At 40.5% G+C, this 20,325-nt stretch overlaps 1 protein-coding gene and 1 pseudogene across 1 annotated transcript; both read right to left on the bottom strand.

The window, feature by feature from the left end:
* Positions 1–1,671: 1,671 nt before the first annotated feature.
* LOC147887004 (peroxidase P7-like) lies at positions 1,672–4,491 on the bottom strand. Its single transcript, XM_087394937.1, has 4 exons — positions 3,532–4,491; positions 3,004–3,192; positions 2,690–2,858; positions 1,672–2,547 (listed from the first exon to the last, which is right to left on the bottom strand). The coding sequence occupies exons 1-4, from the start codon at positions 3,793–3,795 to the stop codon at positions 2,153–2,155; spliced, it is 1,017 nt and encodes a 338-aa protein (XP_087251063.1). The 5' UTR covers positions 3,796–4,491; the 3' UTR covers positions 1,672–2,152.
* A 12,857-nt stretch (positions 4,492–17,348) lies between these two features.
* On the bottom strand, positions 17,349–19,888 carry LOC147887003 (uncharacterized; annotated as a pseudogene).
* Between the last annotated feature and the right edge of the window lie 437 nt (positions 19,889–20,325).

Here is a 20,325-nt window from a genome sequence, read left to right as displayed (position 1 = left end):
GGACAATTTTTAGAACATCCTGAATGTCACACTCACCATTGATTATGCGAGCAATTCGAGCCAACCTGCCCTCTTCTTCAACATCGACCTCGAGAAGGCCTATGATTGGATCTGATGGGACTACCTCCCTGCAGTTCTTGAGAAGCTGGGATTTGGGCATGGCTTCATAAGTATGGTCAAACCACTCTTTGGCAATGCCTCAACAATCCTTTGTCTGAATGGCAGGGTAGTGGGTCGCTACGATCTCAAGAGATCTGTGCACCAAGGATGCTCGCTCACCCCCTACTATTTGCCCTCAGCACAATACTGCTAATCCACCTTCTTAAATAAGGTGGCACCTCCGACGGGATCAAAGGCCTGATGCTCCCCTTAGGCTCCATTCTAGCCGCTCAGTTGTTTGTAGACGACACTATGGCAATCACAATCGAAGACGAACAAAGTGTCCACTACTACCTGATGTAAGCTATGGAATGCTTTTGCATCACGTCAGGATCCAAGTGCAACTGGCGAAGACATTTCTCATCTGTACGGCCAATGGCCCCCCCTAAACTGGCTCAGATCCCTCACACCCTATGGAGTTGCTTGACCGTAAGACAGATGTGGTCCAAAATGGAATTGGCAGTGCGAAAGTCAGGCCTGATGGCCAAGTTCTACCTCGGATCCAACTGGCGCAGAGTTCTCCTAGGAGATATCTCCAAGCTCTTGTCCACGCTCGCTAATAACATGGCCGTATATCCACGCGGTTGGTCTGATGGCAATCTGGGAAACGTGGAACAACATAGTCTTTTGGTAGACTCTTAGCATAAGCCACTGGGAGATAGTTATCTTGAGGAAAGTGAAGGGCCTTCTCAAAGACTTTGCAACGATCATGGCCTTTAACGAACCAATGGTAAGCACAGCTCTATATGTAGTTGAAGCCAACCTCAGTGTACGTTAGAGCTGCATGCACCGTAGGTCAAGGGTGTGTCCCCCCTTTTCGACCAAATTTTATACAGGGTCTTGAGGTCTGGGATTGACCCTCCCATTTTTTATAATATATATATATCCCTTTTTCTTTTAAAAAAAAGAAAACTTTTGAGAAGATATTATCATTTTTTTGAAAAGAGATTATAATATGTTTGTGAAGCCTATCATGTCCACTATAAATTATTCATATTTCATATGGGTGTGAGAGAGCTAGACATAGGTGAAAATAGTATTAAAATACATGTTGCCCTTTTCTAACTTAGAAGGAACCATAAAGCTTGTAAATTTTCATGATATATACTATGCTTGTGTACTTGGGGCTTTTAGAGGTATCAAATTCTAAATTATTGAAACTCATGTGCTGAAACTTATGTGCCTTATATGTAAAAGAATATTAAGAAGGCTATAAAAGAGGACTTTGATGATGCTAGGACAAGATTTGAGATGTAGTATACTTATTTGAAACTCATGTGCAATGCATTGATCGGATTTTGAGATGTCCTATAATTGAGCATGTAGGACGTTTTGGAGGCATAAGAAAATTTATACATTTGAAACTTACATGTAAAATGCATCGTACAATTGCAAATCCAATGTTATAAATTAAAGAGAATTCTCACCATGCTAGGACAAACATTTGGCATGTGTCATGCTTGGACGTTAAGAGGCACAAGGCATTATATATGAGTATGTCTCCCTACTCGACAAAACTTGCAAATTCCAAGTTTGCATAGTTGATGAGGCTCCACAATTCTCAATGAAAACATTCTCATGATTTAGGAATGTAACAGGCTTGAATCTATTAAGGCATAGGCATGCTGTATTGAATATCCATAAGGATTGTAATGTAAAACTGCAGAAACTCGGAACAAGATTATAGAGATTGCCATGGCTGAATTGGGCTCAGGTTCACCTTCTTCTGCAGATATCAAGATTACTGTTCACTTAGAACTTGGGAATAGTCTACAACTACAATTCTGCCGCACCTCTTCACCTTCTGTGCACACACACATCTCCAAATGATTATGAACAAAGCGTCAAGATTTATGGTGATCCATTTGCTACTACGGAATGATGCATCTCATATTGTGCAAAAATCTCAAGGGTCTTTCTGAATGAGGGAGCGACCTTCTGCAGAAATCTGACGTTAGTAATGGAGGAGATCTGTCTTGAACCGATCCGTCAGTCAGTTGGGAATGGCGCAGATCTTTCTGACTTCTCCCGCACCTTCTGTCAGAACGCCCAACTGGCTCATCCGCATCATCGAGACGGTAAATTGCTTGAAGAAGGCTGCTTCGTTGCTTGCGAAAACCTCCACCAGGTACTTGGCCTCCGCGTTTTCCAAGAGCGCAGCGTCCGAATGAAAGACCGCTCTCTTCTCGAGCACGTCCTTGAAATAGCCGTTGTCGAAGCGGTTGGGAGAGAGTGCGTCCATGTGGACGGTTAACTGAGCTCTTGGCGTCTTTGGAAGACACATCATCGAAAGATTGACCGCGAATGAGGGGTCAAGGTCGGGCGAAACGGTCGGAGTGAGCTGCAAATCCACGATTTGGCAATGGGTTTGCCCGATGGTGTGGCCACCTGCAGAAACAGATCAAAGGGTAGGGATTCAGGATAGCTTCCACATCTAAGCTATTCTTGTCCATTTTGTCTCTTTATACAGACAAATAAATGGGAGAAGCATCTCGGTATCACGGACGTAAACTATATGTCTAATTAGTACCGGATAGCGCTACGAGGTCCGTCACACTCAAGCCTTTGGAACTGAAGTGCCTCTGCAATGCAGAGAAGCTATCCAAGGGGGTTGGAAGATTCGTAATAACCGTTTGATTGCTGGCGGAGAAACGTCTGTCTCGGCGGCCTGTACGCATCGGAATCCATGGACCGCCAACCTGATACAGTGAGCGGAACCAGTTAGTATGGTGGAGGTTGCATTAGCCTACAGAGGAATGAATTAGACATAAAATTGATTACCGCCCTGCTTTTTGAATGGCAACAAATCATTCTTTTCTAAACACGCTTGCTAGCATACGATACCAGGAAGACCGCGTCTCTGGCTGCTAGTGCGAGAGTGTCTGCACAAGACACTATTCCCGGACAAATCACCTCAAGAGAGGCTTTGATCTCATCTATTATCCGAAACGACACGCTTCGAAGCGAGTTGAAATTGGGAGGAGCTGTCTGCTCCGAAACGGGCCTTTCAAGGAGGAGTGAAGCATCGCATCCCTGTATGAAGAACATGAAGCTGTTAGATTCTAATTAAATAGGGAGAATTTTGAAGCTCATGCTGTTGTCTTGACTCTTGGGGATAGAAGACAAAAACAAAATCTCAAGTTGACTTTCGTCTCACGATTGTCAAACAAAAAACTATAAAAGAGTCATGACTTTGCATCATTCAAAGACCGGATTTCTAGCTGACTCATTAGCTATGGATGCAATCAAAGAAAGCAGCGCTTCATGTGGGAGTAGATCGGCATGTTTTGCATTCGTTAAACATTTATAAGCCTTCCAACTGTATGTCTGTGTGTGTGTGAGAGAGAGAGACAGAGAGAGAAAGAGAGAGACCTGCACAAAGCAGTCGTGAAAGAAAATGCGGAGGATCCCCGCTGCTTGGCTGGGGTCTTGGTTTATGTAGTACTGGATACGCTGTCTGACGATATCATAAGCGCGGGGACAAGAGTCAAGGTAGAAAAGGTGAGTGAGGCCCTGTGGCCGCTGATTGCTGTAGTAGCCGTGATGAGGGCGCCGGGAGCGCGGTATTTCGTACCAGGACGTCGCAACAGTAGCAGATAAGAGAAGAACTAGAGGAATGATAGGTAAGATCTGCATTTTGCTGGTAGAGAGAATCGAGGAGACGAGATAAGAGCTAGCGATTCTGGTAATATTGCAATAGACGTTGCGAAAACTTGCGATCTCGTGTATGGAAAAACATTCACAGGCAACTGCAACTGATCAGGATTATCGAAAAACGAATGAAGATTGTCGGAGCGAACAACTGATGTTACTGATCTCAGCTGAGCACGTGGCGGTATTGTTGGACATAAAAATTCTCAATGACCGGTCACGTAAGTAGCTGCAATGATCTCACGGTTGGGGCAGAATGAACAGATCATAAGGTTTGTAGCTGGGATGCTCAGATGGTGCGGCGAAAACGTAAGGTATGCATCAGACAACAAACAGACACAGCAGCGGGAGAGTGAGGCGCTGCGGCAGCTAGCTCCTGATCGACAGCTGAGCAAGCAAAAAAGATGGAGCATCTCAATTCTACAGCTCCAGCGGATATATTGTTGTTGCAGAAATCTATTGCAGGGTGTGCAATGCTTCAAGCATCTTTACAACGCAAAGCCAACGGTTCGTGATAAAATTAAGCAATTACATGCAGCAGAGATGATAAGCAAAACTGAATTTTACTCCAGCGCAGTTGGTTTTGCAAAATTTATTGCAGGGTACACTGCTTCGCGCATCTCAACTGGATGACATACAGCAATGCCGCGGGAAATACAAATGCAAAACCAACGATATTAAGCAATCGCATGCAGCTCCAAGAGATGAAGAAGATAGGATCCAGCAACGACGAAGGATCGATGAGCTCTGAATGATTTATACGCAAAAGCTGCAGTTGCAAGCTGCTGGGCGTACGATGGAGAGGTGCAGGTGCGCAAATCACAAGGCAAGCATCATCCTGCGTGCTGCTGTTTTGTACGCAACGTCGTCGTGTCGTGAAAGAGTAGGGCTTAGGGTTTAGGGTGGCTAAAAACTTTGTTGTCGTTGCAGATTACCATATGTCTTCCAATCTTCCTCTCCTCTGTGAGTATTGTATAAGAGACTACTAGTGTGATTGTCACTGCAGATTACCGTTTTGGGTTTCAGATCCGCACCTTATTTTCTGATCAAATTAACTCAATCCCTCTTTCTTGTTCTGCGTGTCTCTGTGTTTGATGACTTGCAAGTTAGTGTTTTCTGTTCAAAAGCAACAAGGTCTATAATTTCTGTAATGTGATTCAATCCCTTCCCTTGTCTCTGTAAATATTATATATGATCAGGCTGATCATTGTTACTTTCTACATTGCAAATTCTTTCTCTCTCTCTCTCTCCATGTTTATGCAAAAGAGACTTGCGATTACCGATTTAAGAACCATAAACTACAGAAATTGCATATTTGCTTATGAAACTACAGAAATTGCATATTTGCTTATGTGGCTGACTTTCTCTCTCAGCTCAAGAAAGGTATCGCCCAAGAACAGTCGGCACATCTATCTTTAATTTAAAGCCTCTTTCTCCTTCAATCTTTTACCCCTTTGGCTTATATATCACACCTCCTTTCTTCCTTTCCTTTCCTCATGTTATCACATAGCTAAATAGCATATCTTAGTTCTACATCTTTACACACTGTCTTTATCACATAGCTAATAGCATATCTTATTTCAGTTCTACATCTTTACACCTCTCCCTCTTTATCTGCTCTCTTCGCCCACTTGAAAAAGCACCCAAACCCAACCCCTCTCTTTAATAGGCCTTTCTTAAAGGAGCCTACACCCCTCTTCCATCCCATCCATTTTTGCCACATTAGACTCCATCCCCCACGTCCTTGTCTCACCTTTCCCAAATCAATCCAATCATCACGCAAATGGCAAATAACCAATATGCTTATGATGCTTCATGCATAACTAGAAATTATCCCCCTACAAAGAGAAATTAGTGTCTACTCTATACTTCCAACTTTGGAGAAGATATTCAACTATATTCATGACTCTATCCAACTTTGGAGAAGATATTCAACTATATTCATGACTCTATAGAATTGCTTGATAAGTTGCCCTTTGTGCAAGCACAAAATGCCATTGTGCAAGCACAAATATCACTAAAATCAAGATTACTTACTAAAAGGCAAAATTTGGAAACAAAGATAGTCTAGTGGAGTGTACACTATAGACTAAGAGTTCAAGGTTAGGTAGAGAGACTTGCAAATTCATGCATGAGAAGAGCCTTTTCAATGCCCATGTGAGTTTAAACTTTATAAATACTAAAGCTCGAAATTAGCCATTGCCTTTGTCTTCTAAGCTAGCTTGATTAAAACATTATACCATTATTTTGACATATCTTTGAGCCTTCACTACAATACAACAAAGAAGTTGTTGGAAGAGAGTGGAATATAAAGGACTACATTCTTCTTTAATAATGTTACATTTGGAATAGTAACATTAACATCAAAATGGCAATTAAATGGAACCTTCTCAATAGATTCCTAAAAATTTGCCAAAAGAAAAGCAATATCAGAAAATGCGTAATTTTTTGTGTAGCAAGCCTATGAGAAATTTAGATAGATCATGTTGTACATATGACAATTCCAAAGGAGTTCTAGAAAAGCAATGTCAAAAAATGTGTAATTTTTTGTGTAGCAAGCCTATGAGAAATTTAGGTAGATCATGTTGTACATATGACAATTCCAAAGGAGTTCCAAAGTTGCATTAAAAGCCTGACATGATGTACATCACTAAAGATTGTCATGAAAAGACTAAAAATCCATAGTTAAAAAAAGCTTGTAAAATCAATTTCACGAAAATGCTCTAATTTAGGACATCATCAACCCACAAGTTCATTGTCAAGTCGAAATCTACCTCCTTGTCTAAAGAGCCAATTTAATTGACACCCTCAACATCCTTGCTTCTCGTGCTTTCTGTGGTTTATTCAGCCTCCTCTTCCATGCCCAATCTATACTACCAAAATCTTCTTCTACAAATAATGTCTTGTGACTCCCTCAAATGGTGTCTTCTACCACTTTCCTTTGTGCAAGGCCTTGCAAACAAGTGGGTAGACTTTGGGAAATGATATCTTGCTTTTTTTAGATAAATTTCCAAATTTGGTCAACTCAAAGGTATGTAGTAAACTGTGAACATCTTCCAACGTCCAAACAAAATGTTAGCATCCTTCAATATCAAAGCTTCAACTTGTGGCATTTTCTTTGAAGAGCTGGACTCTTGCCTCTACATCTTTTGTTCACTAATACCACCATCTTTGGATTATAAATTTGTTAAAGCATTATTGGACTTTGTGAAGTACTAGTGCACCTCAATGTTGGTCATTCTTTTATTCTCCTTGATCAAAACCTTCGTAACCCAAGATGGCAATTCATTCAGGTCACTTGATGTAGGCTTTCAAATCTACACAAGTTGCATACACACAAAATTTTTGTTGCTTGGGTAACTTCACATTGTTGAATTCATTCTTCTGCGTTTTAATAAAATGCTCATATGGGGAATTATAAGGCTTCTTGGTAGTGCTCACGAGGTCCTTGTATAAGCCATAAATTTATCCCTTTGAAATTTTTTATCATAGATTAATAACTTATTAATAATATCATTATTTAGTAGTGAGTCTACATTTATTTTGAAGAAGCCCTTCATCCATGTCTTGTAAATACTACTAACATGACTTGGTGTCCTCATTTGTTGGGGCATACATGTTTGTGGGTCCTTTCTCAATATTTTTTTGCAATCTAGAAAGCCTATGATTTTTGAAGCAATAAGCAAGATTTAAAACCTTGTGTCACTCTATGTGGGGTTCAATGCATTTTTTTGCACTAAAACAAGACATCGTAAGAAAAAAGATGTAGATTGTCAAAAAATGACATCATCAAAGAATTTATTAGTACAATTGCTAGTCTTATTATTGAAAAGTATTAATTTCAAAATTCATGTTGGTATACTCAACAAATATCAATGTATATATCGATTGTATTGTTGACATGTATGCTCTATTATAACATAATCAAGACTCAAAGAAGACACATAGAAAGTAGTTTGGGTTGAAACTATTAGATTATGAGTAGTGTGGTGTGAACCTACCCTTGGGGTACTTTCCCCCTCTAGCTAACACACACTCCTAGGAATATAGTTTGTTTCTTTGTGTGTTCACCATTGTTTTTCAACATTTGGTATCACTACAAGGCATAGGCCATTTTTCGACAGAAATACCGACCTTTTTTACACTAAAAAGTTTTTTTTTAAAAACGGGTACAAAGATCGGTATTTACATCGCTATTAGCATCGAAAAAGAACGGTCGCTATAGAAGTATCGCTATATAGTGACACTGGTAAACATTGCTATATAGCGACACTGGTAAAGGTCGCTATATAGCAACGATTAACAAAAGCTTAAAAAAAACATTAGTGGGGCTAAACAAGGCCACAACAAGCCTTGTTTTGCCCCACTAATGTTTTTTTTATAGTTATTACAAAAGAATGTTGTTTATTACAAAATTTTCCTTGTGAAAGGGGTGATACAAAATCGCTCAAATGAGGCGAGCGACAGAAGCATATACATGCCAAAGATATACAATATTGTTTGTTACAAAATTACCCTTTCGAAAAGGGTGATACAAAATCGCTTAAACGAGCCAACACACACATACCCTAATCTTGCACAAGGAAGAGATTGAGAGTTAGAAGCATATACATGCCAAAGTATATACAAACTACTACTGCTGCTGCTCATCCGAATCATCATCCTTGTCCTTGTCCGCGTCGTGGTCGTGCTGGCCTGATCCTTGGCCCTCGTGAGCTACGTCTGATCCCTAGCCCTCGTGAGCTATGCCTGATCCTTGGCCCTTGTCAAAGCCGTGTAAGCCTAATCCCTCATCATCACTGCTCACCTCCACTGATGGGATGTTCAAGCTTACACTCTAAGAGTGAAACCATATTAATTGGAAATTAGATTGGAACTTAAAGAATAAAACAATTTAAAAAGTGAGATTACAAGTAGAAGTACACTTATACCGTGCGAGCAGCTACCTCAGCCCAATCCATCGTCGCTCCCATGGCCTCCATCTCAATAAACCACGGCTTTTTTCCTATGTGAAATGTGCATCTCGCCTCTGTGTCTGTGGAAAGGTGACCCATCGTAGCTTGCTATGGGCCCAATTTATGAAAGTTAGATAAAGTGCATGTGATATGTAATAAAACAAATAGAACAATAAATTAAATGAGAAGAAGTAGACTTACCACGGTTGCCTCGAATGCCAACCGTCTGCCTGCACCAAAGCGCAAAGTACCTACGGAGTCCAGCCATCTCCTTGAAACCCTCCTCTGACCCTCAAACTTTTCGGGATGGTCCCTGTACTCCTTCTTGAAAAACTTCTAGTTAGCTTTGTCTACCCAGTTGGGTTTAGCCTTCCCCTTTCCAATGAAAGCCTAATTTGGGGGGATTGGACAAATGTAGACACAAACACGAAGATAAAAAACAAAAAACAAAAAAAAAGAGCGGGTAAGAAGCAGAAAGGCAATTAATTACTTAAGACAATTATGAAATTCAAACTCAAGAAATTATGAAAAGGCAATTAATAACTTGTGAAAATTATGAAATGACATCAACGCATAAAGGATAAATATGAAAGGACAATGATTTACTTAAGACAATTATGAAAAGCCAGTTTTGAAATGACAAATATTTATGAAAGACAAGTGGAATCCAAGAAGATTTTCATATATAAAAAATATCGCCAAAAGTATGTACATAAAAAATATATGTCTACAAAAGTATGCTTAAGCAAAATTTGTCTCCAAAAAAGACATTCTCCAAAATTACCAAAATGGTGGAGGAGGTCTATTGCTCTGCATTACTGTTCAAGGTACTTTCCTTCTCCAAGCTGCTAGGCGGGTCATTGGGGACCTCATCCTCCACTTCTTCTAATATGTGGTCTCATGATCTTCAACGATTATGTAATTGCAGATCCCGTAGGTTGTCGTGCATTCCTTAGTTGCCTTGCTCCACTACCCTTCGGCTTGGATCCCACCCAAGCACACGTACCTCCACATTGTACTTGACCCAGTCCCTCTCTTGTGCAATCTTCTCTTTTACATGAGCTAGCAGAGAAGCTATGTCTATAATCCTTGCGACGTGGGAAACTGGGTTGGGCTTTAGGGAGGACACCCGTGGGTGAGGGCATGGTTGTTCCATTTAGAATCTGTTTGAAAAAAAAAAGAACCAAATACGGCTAAGGAGCATGTGAAAAAAGAACCGAATATGGCTAAGGAGAAGGAAATAAGCATAAGCATAGGCAAATGCATATGCTTATGAAAAGAGAGAAAAGAGGATGAAAGAGAGAAAATAAGAGAGAGAAAGCATATGCTTATACTTATGCTTATGCATGAGCATATGAGCATATGCTCATGCATAAGCATAGGCAAATGCATATGCTTATAAAAAGAAGAGAAAAAGAGAGGAAAAAAGAGAAAGAGAGAGGGGAAAAGAGAAGGAAAAAAGAGATGAAAATAAGAAAAGAGAGGAAAAAAGAGAGATGAAAAGAAGAAAAGAGAGGAAAAAAGATAGGGGAAAAGAAGAGAAGGAAGAGGGGAAAAGAGATTGAGCATATGCTCATGCATAAGTATAAGCATAGGCAAATGCATATGCTTATGAAAAGAAGAGAAAAAGAGAGGAAAAAAGAGAAAGAGAGAGGGGAAAAGAGAAGGAAAAAAGAGATGAAAAGAAGAAAAGAGAGGAAAAAAGAGAGATGAAAAGAAGAAAAGAGAGGGAAAAAGAGAGGGGAAAAGAAGAGAAGGAAGAGGGGAAAAGAAATTGAAAGAGGGGAAAAAAAAGAGGGGAAAAGAGCATAAGCATAAGAGAAGGAAAAGCATATGCATAAGAGAAACAAAGAGAAAGCATATGCTTATGCTTATACATGAGCATATAAGCATATGCATTTGCCTATGTTTATGAGCATATGAGCATGTGCTCATGCATAAGCATAAACATAGGCAAATGCATATGCTTATGAAAAGAAGAGAAAAAGAGAGGAAAAAAGAGAGGGGAAAAGAAGAGAAGGAAGAGGGGAAAAAGAAGAGGAGGAAAAGAGATTGAAAGAGAGGAAAAAGAAGAGGGGAAAAGAGCATAAGCATAAGATAAGGAAAAGCATATGCCAACATAAGCATAAGCATAGGCAAATGCATATGCTTATGAAAAGAAGAGAAAAAGAGAGGAAAAAAGAGAGGGGAAAAGAAGAGAAGGATGATGGGAAAAGAGATTGAAAGAGAGGAAAAAGAAGAGGGGAAAAGAGCATAAGCATAAGAGAAGGAAAAACATATGCATAAGAGAAAAAGAGAGAAAGCATATGCTTATGCTTATGCATATGAATGAAAGAGGGGAGAAAGAGGGAAGAAAAGAGGAAAAGAGGGGAAGAAGAGGGAATAAGAGAAGAGAGGGGAAGACAGGATTCCTACGCCCATCATTGTAGCTAACGCTTAAGGCGTTAGCTACAGGCCAATGCAAATAACGGAAATAACAAAAGGTAAAAAGAGGAAGCACTTTCTTACCTAGAAAAGTCCCACTTGGTGTTTCGTCGACTGGCCCTACAAACGAGAGAAAACATACCATTTTTTAGATAAGAGGAAGGAGGAGTTTAAAGAAGCAACTTTTCAAAGGGATTGTATCGAGGAGACAAGCATAAGCCTACAAACAAGGAGAAAGCATAAGCCTACAAACAAGGAGAAAGAGTCTCCCGGATGTGTCAAATGATGATGAGGGCATGGTGGACATGATGGATTCTATTTTTAGGGGCACTACATCAAGTACACGTGGTCATGTCCGAGTCTGACGTCAATATGCAAGAGTTGCAATCAATACAATTATACGAGGGTGCTAGGATGTCTAAACTACGGGCTTGTCTCTCAATCTTAAACCTGCAAGCAAAGTATGGGTGGTCGGATACAAGTGTCTCGGCCTTAATGAGGTTAGCTCCCGCATTAATTTGTCTCATTATTTGGATATTTTTTGTTTTGAGAATCATCATTATTTAAAGCCTATGTATGTTTGAACTGCGATAGGTTGCTCTCGAAGATGTTGCCTGCACCAATTACCATGCCCACGTCAAGAGATGAAGCGAAGAAGATGCTAACAACGGCGGGTATGGATTATAATACCATCCATGCTTGCCGTAATGATTGTATTCTCTTTCACCGCGTGAGCATGGAGATTTGGCTAGTTGTCCGAAGTGTGAGAAACAATGATATCGAGATGACTTGCGGGGTGAGCAGATACCGGTAAAGGTCTTGAGACACTTTCCCATCATTGCAAGAATACAACACATGTTTCGATGAAAATCCATGGCAGAGTTGATGACTTGGCATGCATCTCATCGATCCACTGATGACACATTGAGGATTCTTGCACATTGTGCAGCTTGGAAGCACATAGACAATCAGTGGCTGAACTTTGCGAGGGAGCGACATAACTTACATCTTGGACTCACCATGGATGGCGTGAACCCTTTCGGGTTTATACGCTCAACATCTTGGTCGACATGGCCCATAGTCTTGGTGAATTACAATATCCCACCATGGCTAACAATAAAGAAGGGACACCTCATGCTTGCACTGCTTGTGCCAAGGAAGTACAAGGCCAAAAATATGGACATGTACATGGCACCTTTGATAGAGGAGTTACAGATCTTATGGAGAGGAGTGCGGATCTTTGATATTTCCAGAGCTCCTAGACATACTAATGACATTTTGGTCAGGGGAATCTTGATGTGGACCATGCATCAATACCCAAGATATGGAGAGTGCATAGGTACATGGTTGTATCTTTACATGTATAATATAGGATTATTCTTTTATGACTCTCTTTCGCGTGCATGTCTTATACTAACCAAGGCAAAAAATATGGACGTGTACATGGCACCTTTGATAGAGGAGTTACATATCTTATGGAGAGGAGTGTGGGTCTTTGATATTTCCAGAGCTCCTAGACATACTAATGACATTTTTGTCAGGGGAATCTTGATGTGGGCCATGCATGACTACCCAGGATATGGAGAGTGCGCATGTACGTGGTTGTGTCTTTACATGTATAATATAGGATTATGCTTTTGTGACTCTCTTTTGCACGCATGTCTTATACTAACACATTCATGCAAGTGTGCAGGACTTGTTACAAGTGGGTACCATGCTTGTCCTATTTGTGGAATGGGTTTGAAACTACTTGCATGATACTCCAAACATATGAGGAAAAATGTTTATGAAGGTCATACCTTCGCTGGACCATCTCCCGCATGGAGGTCAGCTTGATACACCACCACCATATTTGAAGGCAAGTGATTGGATTCAGGCTTGGAAGGCAAATGGAGAGGAGTCTTCTCGTGGTATGAAGAGACTATCCATCTTTCACGAGCTTCCTTATTGGGGTCAATTACAAATCAATCATCGCTTGGATCCCATGCATATCTTCAAGCATGTGGGGGCTACTATGTGGGCACACTTGGTGGGTTCCAAAGACTTGAGAGGAGTGTGAGAAGACTTGCGTGCTATGAATAGGATACCTCATTTGTGGCCCCAAGTGCGTGCTTGCAAAGTTGTCCTCCCGAAAGCAACATGGATCCTCTCCAAGAGAGAGGAGGCAGCGGCAGTCAAGGCAGACAAGTCAAGGCAGACACTACCTCTTTTCGAACACCCATAGGGTACATGCATTGCTTGAAAGGAGCGTTTTCAAAGGAGAATAACTTAGTGGGCTCAAGTCCCATGATTGGCACAAGGTCTTACAGGTATTCTAATATTATTGACATGACTTCTTTGTTGCTTTGATAGTTCATCCTCCCAATTATAGTGAAAGGGTGCTTACAAGAAGATGTTAGAAATGCTATATTTAAGATTGGTGGTATTGTGAGGTATGCTTACTATCAAATCATATTGATTGCATTTTCTTCAATTTAAGTTAAATAATTTGTAGACTGATTATGAATATATCTTACATGGGCATGTGAAATAGGTGGATATCTCAAAAAGAGATCTCCATATCGAGCATCGAGAAGGCTAGGGTGGACTCCATCGAAGCCGTATGTTTGCTTGAGAAGCACTTTCCCTTGAGCATTATGACAACTGAAGTGCACTTGCTTGTGCACATAGTTGATGAGGTGGCCATTGTAGGTATTGTTCATAGTTGGTGGATGTTTTTCTCGAGTGATTTATGAAAAATTTAAAGGGATTTGTAAGGCAAAGAGCAAGACTGGAAGCAAGCATGGCAGAGGGATGGCTTGTGCAAGAGTCATTAGTATATATTACGGAGTTTCTTGCATCCATGAATCCCAATATGCTGCACGCTTGGCATAACAAGGATGATGATCACATCATTGGCGAGGTTCCCCAAGGAAAAGGGATTGAAAGAAAGATGAGCAAAGAGCAAATAGAGAAATTCAATAAGTTTTGTATCCTCAATAGCAAGGAGATGCAGAAGTGGATTGAGAGATATGAAGCAGCCAAAGCAGAAAGAATAATTGCAAGGAAGAGATTCAGAGTAATGTACAGGCAATTGCAACCATATCCACATGATCTCGCCCTTCTCCCTACTCACATGTCACTTGATTGGCCACAACTGGCTCTACGTAAAGCCCAACGCGATGGAGAGACAATAAACGAGCACGAGAAAGAGTTATCATCTGCATCTATGATGCATGTAAGTTTCTTACCTCTTGACATAATTAAGTAATTATTTGTCGTAGTATACACTATAAAATAGATGCATCCTCTTTGTTTTGATGATGCTCTTTTACAGTACAAAAAGTACAATATGGTCATATGGATGACATTTTCGCATGGAATGCATCAATTCAAAGAGAGTCACATATGATTGTGGAGTCATGGCTAACTTCACACAAGATAGCCGAGCAAGTGCTTCAGATACAAATCTTCTCTCCTCGCAGTTGGATTATTGTGGGACCACACGCAAAATCTATAAAATTGATTTCAGATGATTTAGTATTTTCATTCTTGATGTAAAATGGTTTAGAACTATTTACAACGGTCCCCATGTGACAGATAGGAAAGACAGTAGCAGTTTCTTTGCAATAGACTCCACCAAACTTTGGACCAATGAAAGTGATACTTTTGTTCTTCCCGAGCATTGTGAGCAGGTGCATACTAATTATTTAATTAATCAAAGCTTTCATTTTTAAAGATCCATTGGTACATGTACTTAAGCACAATTTCATATATATACTCATTTGTGGCTAGCTTATGTCTGCAACTTGCTGGAAAAGGACCCTTTTTACATATTTCTGAATTTCTAGCTCGTAGGCTAGTGATTCTCTAGCCGTGCCCTCTTCCGTCACCTCCACTCTTCTCCTCTCCTCTCTCCATATTTGTTCATAATTGTGTTTACACACTTCCTAGGAAGGACTTCAAACTTACTAGTCATTAGGAACTTGGAAGGCTTTGACCATGTCCTCATCATAGAGCACATTCAAAGCTAGTGAAGTGCAAGGCATTGTCGCATGGTAGTACTCCAACCTCACTTGGAACACTGACAAAGCCATTTTGGTCTACCGCCTAAATTTCATCAATGCATTTGGATCAAATATTAATGGCAAGGCATTGATGGCAATAGCTATGCCATTGGCAATAGGAGAGGATGAACTTAGTTTTTTTACAAATAGGTTTAAATCTAGGAGTGCACTCGGGGATTCGAAGACCCCTATTGTCGACGTATTAGAAGTACTAAGAAGAAAGATAGCCTATGAGATGGATACATGTCTTTGTACTATTTTTCTTCTTTACTATTGTATTTGTTTAAATTCTTAGTTTTCCTTGATATATTCCTCCACGATTTAGCATATTTATTCCATCCTATTAATTGTGTCAAGTACAAGAGGAGGCTTTAAGATTTATTCAATGATAGAGGCAATAGGGGTATGGTTGATTTTGGGCAAGAGAGGAGAAAAGCAGGCTAAAGCATGTATGATGAAAGAACACATGTAAAGTAAAGATGAAAGTATGTGTACCATCAAATAACTTACAAGAAAATAAAAGATCACCCAAATGTGGACTCCAATAGTAAACCAATATGTGAATGAAGGTGGACTCCAATAGCAAACCAAAACATAAAAGAAATCATTTACATCTCAAAGAATAGACTAGAACGCATGCATTATAAAAGAATACTTGTAAAGAGCAGACTAAAGCGTGTATGATGAAAGGACACTTGTAAAGTAAAGATGAAATTTTCGTATGTACCATCAAATAACTTACAAGAAAAGAAAAGATCACCTAAATGTGGACTCCAATAGTAAACCAATATGTGAATGAAGATGGACTCCAATAGCAAACCAAAACATAAAAGAAATTGGATGATAAATGATAAGGACTAAGCAATGGGAAGTATCACAGTGTTGTTGTTATTCTCTTATCTCAAAGTGTTAGGAGGAAAGAAAGCCCAGCCAGGCTCATACATACTCGCCTATAAAAATTCTGATGCAACATTTTAATCTAAAAATGTATCGCTATACAATTTGCCATTAAAAAAGAAAAAGGCATCATTACCAACATCGTTATACAATGTGTGCAGTGAGATTATTTTGATGACACTTTATTAATTTTAAAATCTAATATTCTCATTAAAAGGGGAGTCATTATAAAGCAATGATGTATACTAGTATAGTCGATGACTTTTTCCCATTGTATGTTACATTGTTTATGCTTTGTCTAAATGAGACTAATAAAAATCTAAGTGGTACAAAAGCATTAGGAGAAAGCAACAAAAATGGACCTATGTATAGTAGTGCAACACTAGTTACTTTAGTAACTAGTTATCAATTAAAATGCGACTAGTGATCAAGCATGCTTATAACAACCTTTGAAAATATTTACACAAGTGCAATTTTTCCCAAGAATTCCAAAAGAAGCTCAAAAGAATAGGGATTTCATTGTTAAATGTAGATTATTTCATTTTTAGGGGTATATATTAGTTGTTATCACATCAACTTGTTCAAGTTGAAATGATGATCCCTTGTTCATTGACTTTTCAAAGTATGGCTACTTGAACACATCAACACATGATCATGTGTGAAAACATTGCAAGAGAACCATCATTTTGCTTATGGTACTTATAATAATCATTGTCTCACTTTAGTCAGTAGATGCTGGTGTATTTTTTAATGTGCATTAAAAACCAGCCTTGCTAAATTACATGAGCTTTGAAATAAAAATGACTTGCTCTTTAATGAGTCATTACTCATGAAACAATCACATTGCTTAGGTGCTATAATTGCAAAGGTTCTCACTTGTTTGCCTCCAAATCTCCATAATTATACAAAGAAGGTAAAGGTTGGCATGACAAGTGATCACATATTCCAAAGTAACCAGTTCATCTACTCATCGTTGGCTTCAACGAAAACATTGACATGTTGGAACATGTCTCTAAAGCTAGAGGAAGCATGACAAAATTTATTTATATGAGGCCAATATGTCATGGCATCATATTTTACATTACCTTACATGTGCTATCATTTGGCCATCATTACCCTTGTACTAGTGCAACCAAAGAGTAGTGATAATAGGCGGGAAACCATACCTTTGATAAGAGGAGATACTAGTCTAGGGGAGCATCATTGTAGGCTTATATCATTCATCATTTGAAGAACTACAATCAGGATGAAAAGCATGATGCTCGAAGGTATTCAACAAATTAGGATACCCATGAACATCTCCTTTGTGAAGGTCTAACAAGATACGAGAGATGTCAACCATCATGGGTGAATTAATAGGTTGTTCTTGAATGCACAAGAGTGCAAGTTGCACCAATTGCAATGTAATTCGTTCAGAGAGACCTGACATATTGAGTATGTTGGGAAGTTCATTTGATGAACGTACCAAACACAAAAGAGTATGTTGCTGCTGTAGTAAGTCATTGCACATTGGCCTCTTGTGTGTGAGGACTTCAAGTATCACCACTCCAAAGCTATAAATGTCACCCTTTGTAGTAGGAATTAAGTTATGGCCATACTCTATGTGTTCCACATGAAGTTAATGTTGAGAAACAAGCCCAAAAAAAGAATGAAAGAATCATGCATCTATCCCATGGGTATTTCATAAAAAGAGAAAGACAATGACTCTCTCTCTCTCTCTATATATATATATATGTATATGGTGAATAGATACATTAATTATATACAAGAAGACGAGGACAGCAACTAACTAAAACAAATCACCACTTTCCTTCACAAGCCCTTAGTGCTAAGTCAGCCATAACTGGGAGTTCCAGCCTCCAGCTAGCCCTAGTGATAAATGACCCTGCTAGGCAGCCATAACTTCGATTTCAAGTCACACTCCTAGCCCTAGTGATGAATTGAAATTGAGGGAAATAATTCCTATGGATATGTAGGAATGCAAAAGGAAAGACGAGATGACACCTGGAAAGCAAGGAAAAGATGAGAAGATACCTGGTGCGATATAACCAATCGACCCTCTGAGCAAGATGGAGGCAGGCTCTTCAAGAGTGTTGGCATTGAGGAGCTTAGCGATTCCAAAATCAGAGATGCGTGGTTTAAAATCTGCGTCCAACAAAATGTTTTCAGGCTTGATGTCGCAGTGCACGATGGTGCCATCAGGATGTTGATGGTGCAGATACTCCAAACCTTGTGCCACTCCACACAGTATCTTCAGCTTCTGCTCCCCAGAGAGCAGAAGCTCTCCATGCAGATATCTGTCCAGACTTCCAAAATCATGGCCTTCATCTCGAGGTTGAAGCAGCGCCCCAACACTCTCACTATATTCCTGTGTCTCATCTTCGCTAACATCTTAACCTCCCTTCTGAAGCTGGCCTCCACCCCAATGCGATTTCGCTCTTCAGCAATTTCACTGCTACTGCTTTCCCTCCTCGAAGATTTGCACGGTAGACGGTGCCAACACCGCCTTCCCCTAGAATGTTGTCTTCACCAAAGCAACCTGTTGCTTCTTTCAGCTCATCATCAGCACCAAGATTTAAGAGCGTCTCTGCTAAAATTAAGACTTTCCCTGACACTAATTATAAGGCTCGTTTTTGTGAACTTTATTGTACCAATACAACGAAAAAATAACGAATCCAATCAAGATTACCGGCGTTGCTATGGCAGCGGCCAATATAATTCCAACGTTGAACTTTTCATGTTCATGATTCTCAGGTAAATCATTCGTTGCATTGGTGTCGCATGTTCGGTGGACAATTTGCCCACAAAGCCTTGGGTTTCCTGTTAAATTCGTAACAGATGAATTGCTATAGGGCGGTGTACTTGGAACGAGCCCTGTAAACGCGTTCTGCGAAAGATCGAGAAGGGTTAAGCTCCTTAGATTTCCCAAGGAAGGGGGTAAGTTGCCACTGAGCTGGTTGCTCGCTAGGTTCAAATTGGTCAATTCAACACAATATAATCCCCGGCCAGGAGGGATTCGTCCGGAGAGACTGTTATTAGAGAGACTTAAGCTATTCAAGTTTATGAGGGATGCAAGCCCTTGTGGTATAGGACCGCTAAAATTGTTGTAGGATAAATCAAGGTCGAGGAGCGTAAAAAGGAACCCCAAATTGTCCGGGATGGCACCTGAGGAAGAGCACGGTGAAGGAAGCCGAGAAATTTCCCAACGCTTCTGGGATGGCACCTTTCAAGGCATTTCCCTCGAGGTCAAGCAATTGCAGTGTGCTGAGCCTTCCGAGCGTGGAGGGGATAGTTCCACTGAGGAGGTTGAAAGAGATCGAGATGCAGAGTGTGCAGGGCAGTGAAGTTGCCGAAGAGAGGAGAAATGGTGCCAGCGAATGAATTGTGGGAGAGGTTGAGAGAGAGAAGGAAGGGAAGAGCGGCAAGCGAGGAAGAAAGGGGACCTCGGAGCGCCATGTTGGCGAGGTCAAGGCGGAGGACGTGCTGATAGTGGGAGCTACAAACGATGCCATTCCAAGGAGGGCATGAAGGTGGGGAGGCGTTGCAGGTGTGCCAGGTCGAGAGCTTGCCGAAGGGATCGTGGAGGAGGGAACTCTTGAATTGCAGAAGGAGGCTAGCGTCGTGAGGATTGGGCAAGCAGCCTCCATATCCAGCAGCTCCCTGGAGCTCCATGAAGCTCGACCGGCCAGCTACTGCTGCGTCTACTCTCATCGACATCAAAACCAGCTGGAGATCGACCAGAAAGCTGAGCGCCATGCACGTCGAGCTGCTCATGATCAACAATCCTACGGCTAGCAGTCTTCGATATTTGTAATCAGATTCATCACACCCAAAGGATCCTCATCTTTCACGAGCTCGACGATCACAATCAGACGGAAGCGAGGATTGACATGCATGGCCTTTTCCGCCATGAGGGCTCTCGCCATAGCTGATCCTACTCTGATATCCTCTGATATCTGTAGACGAGAGCAAAACGAAGATGCATATGCACGCCGAGAGCATGAAAAACGAAGATCAATGTGCACCGAGAACTACGATCAACATGCATGCCTCATCTTCTCTATATTCGATGAGAACACTCACCATTGCTTCTCCTCTCACTTCCTTGAGAAGAAAGCAAGAATATTTGTGGTGCAATTTTGGTGACTTAAGATGAGAAAGATTTTTGTATATAGCAAGTAGAGTTACTGGGG

Source organism: Dipteris shenzhenensis, chromosome 23 (assembly GCF_047967505.1).
Source record: "Dipteris shenzhenensis isolate YYH24624 ecotype China chromosome 23, Dip_SZ_1.0, whole genome shotgun sequence".
NCBI lineage: Eukaryota > Viridiplantae > Streptophyta > Polypodiopsida > Gleicheniales > Dipteridaceae > Dipteris > Dipteris shenzhenensis.
The sequence above is the reverse complement of the archived record's forward strand: the minus strand, read 5'-3'. Positions and strand labels throughout refer to the sequence as shown.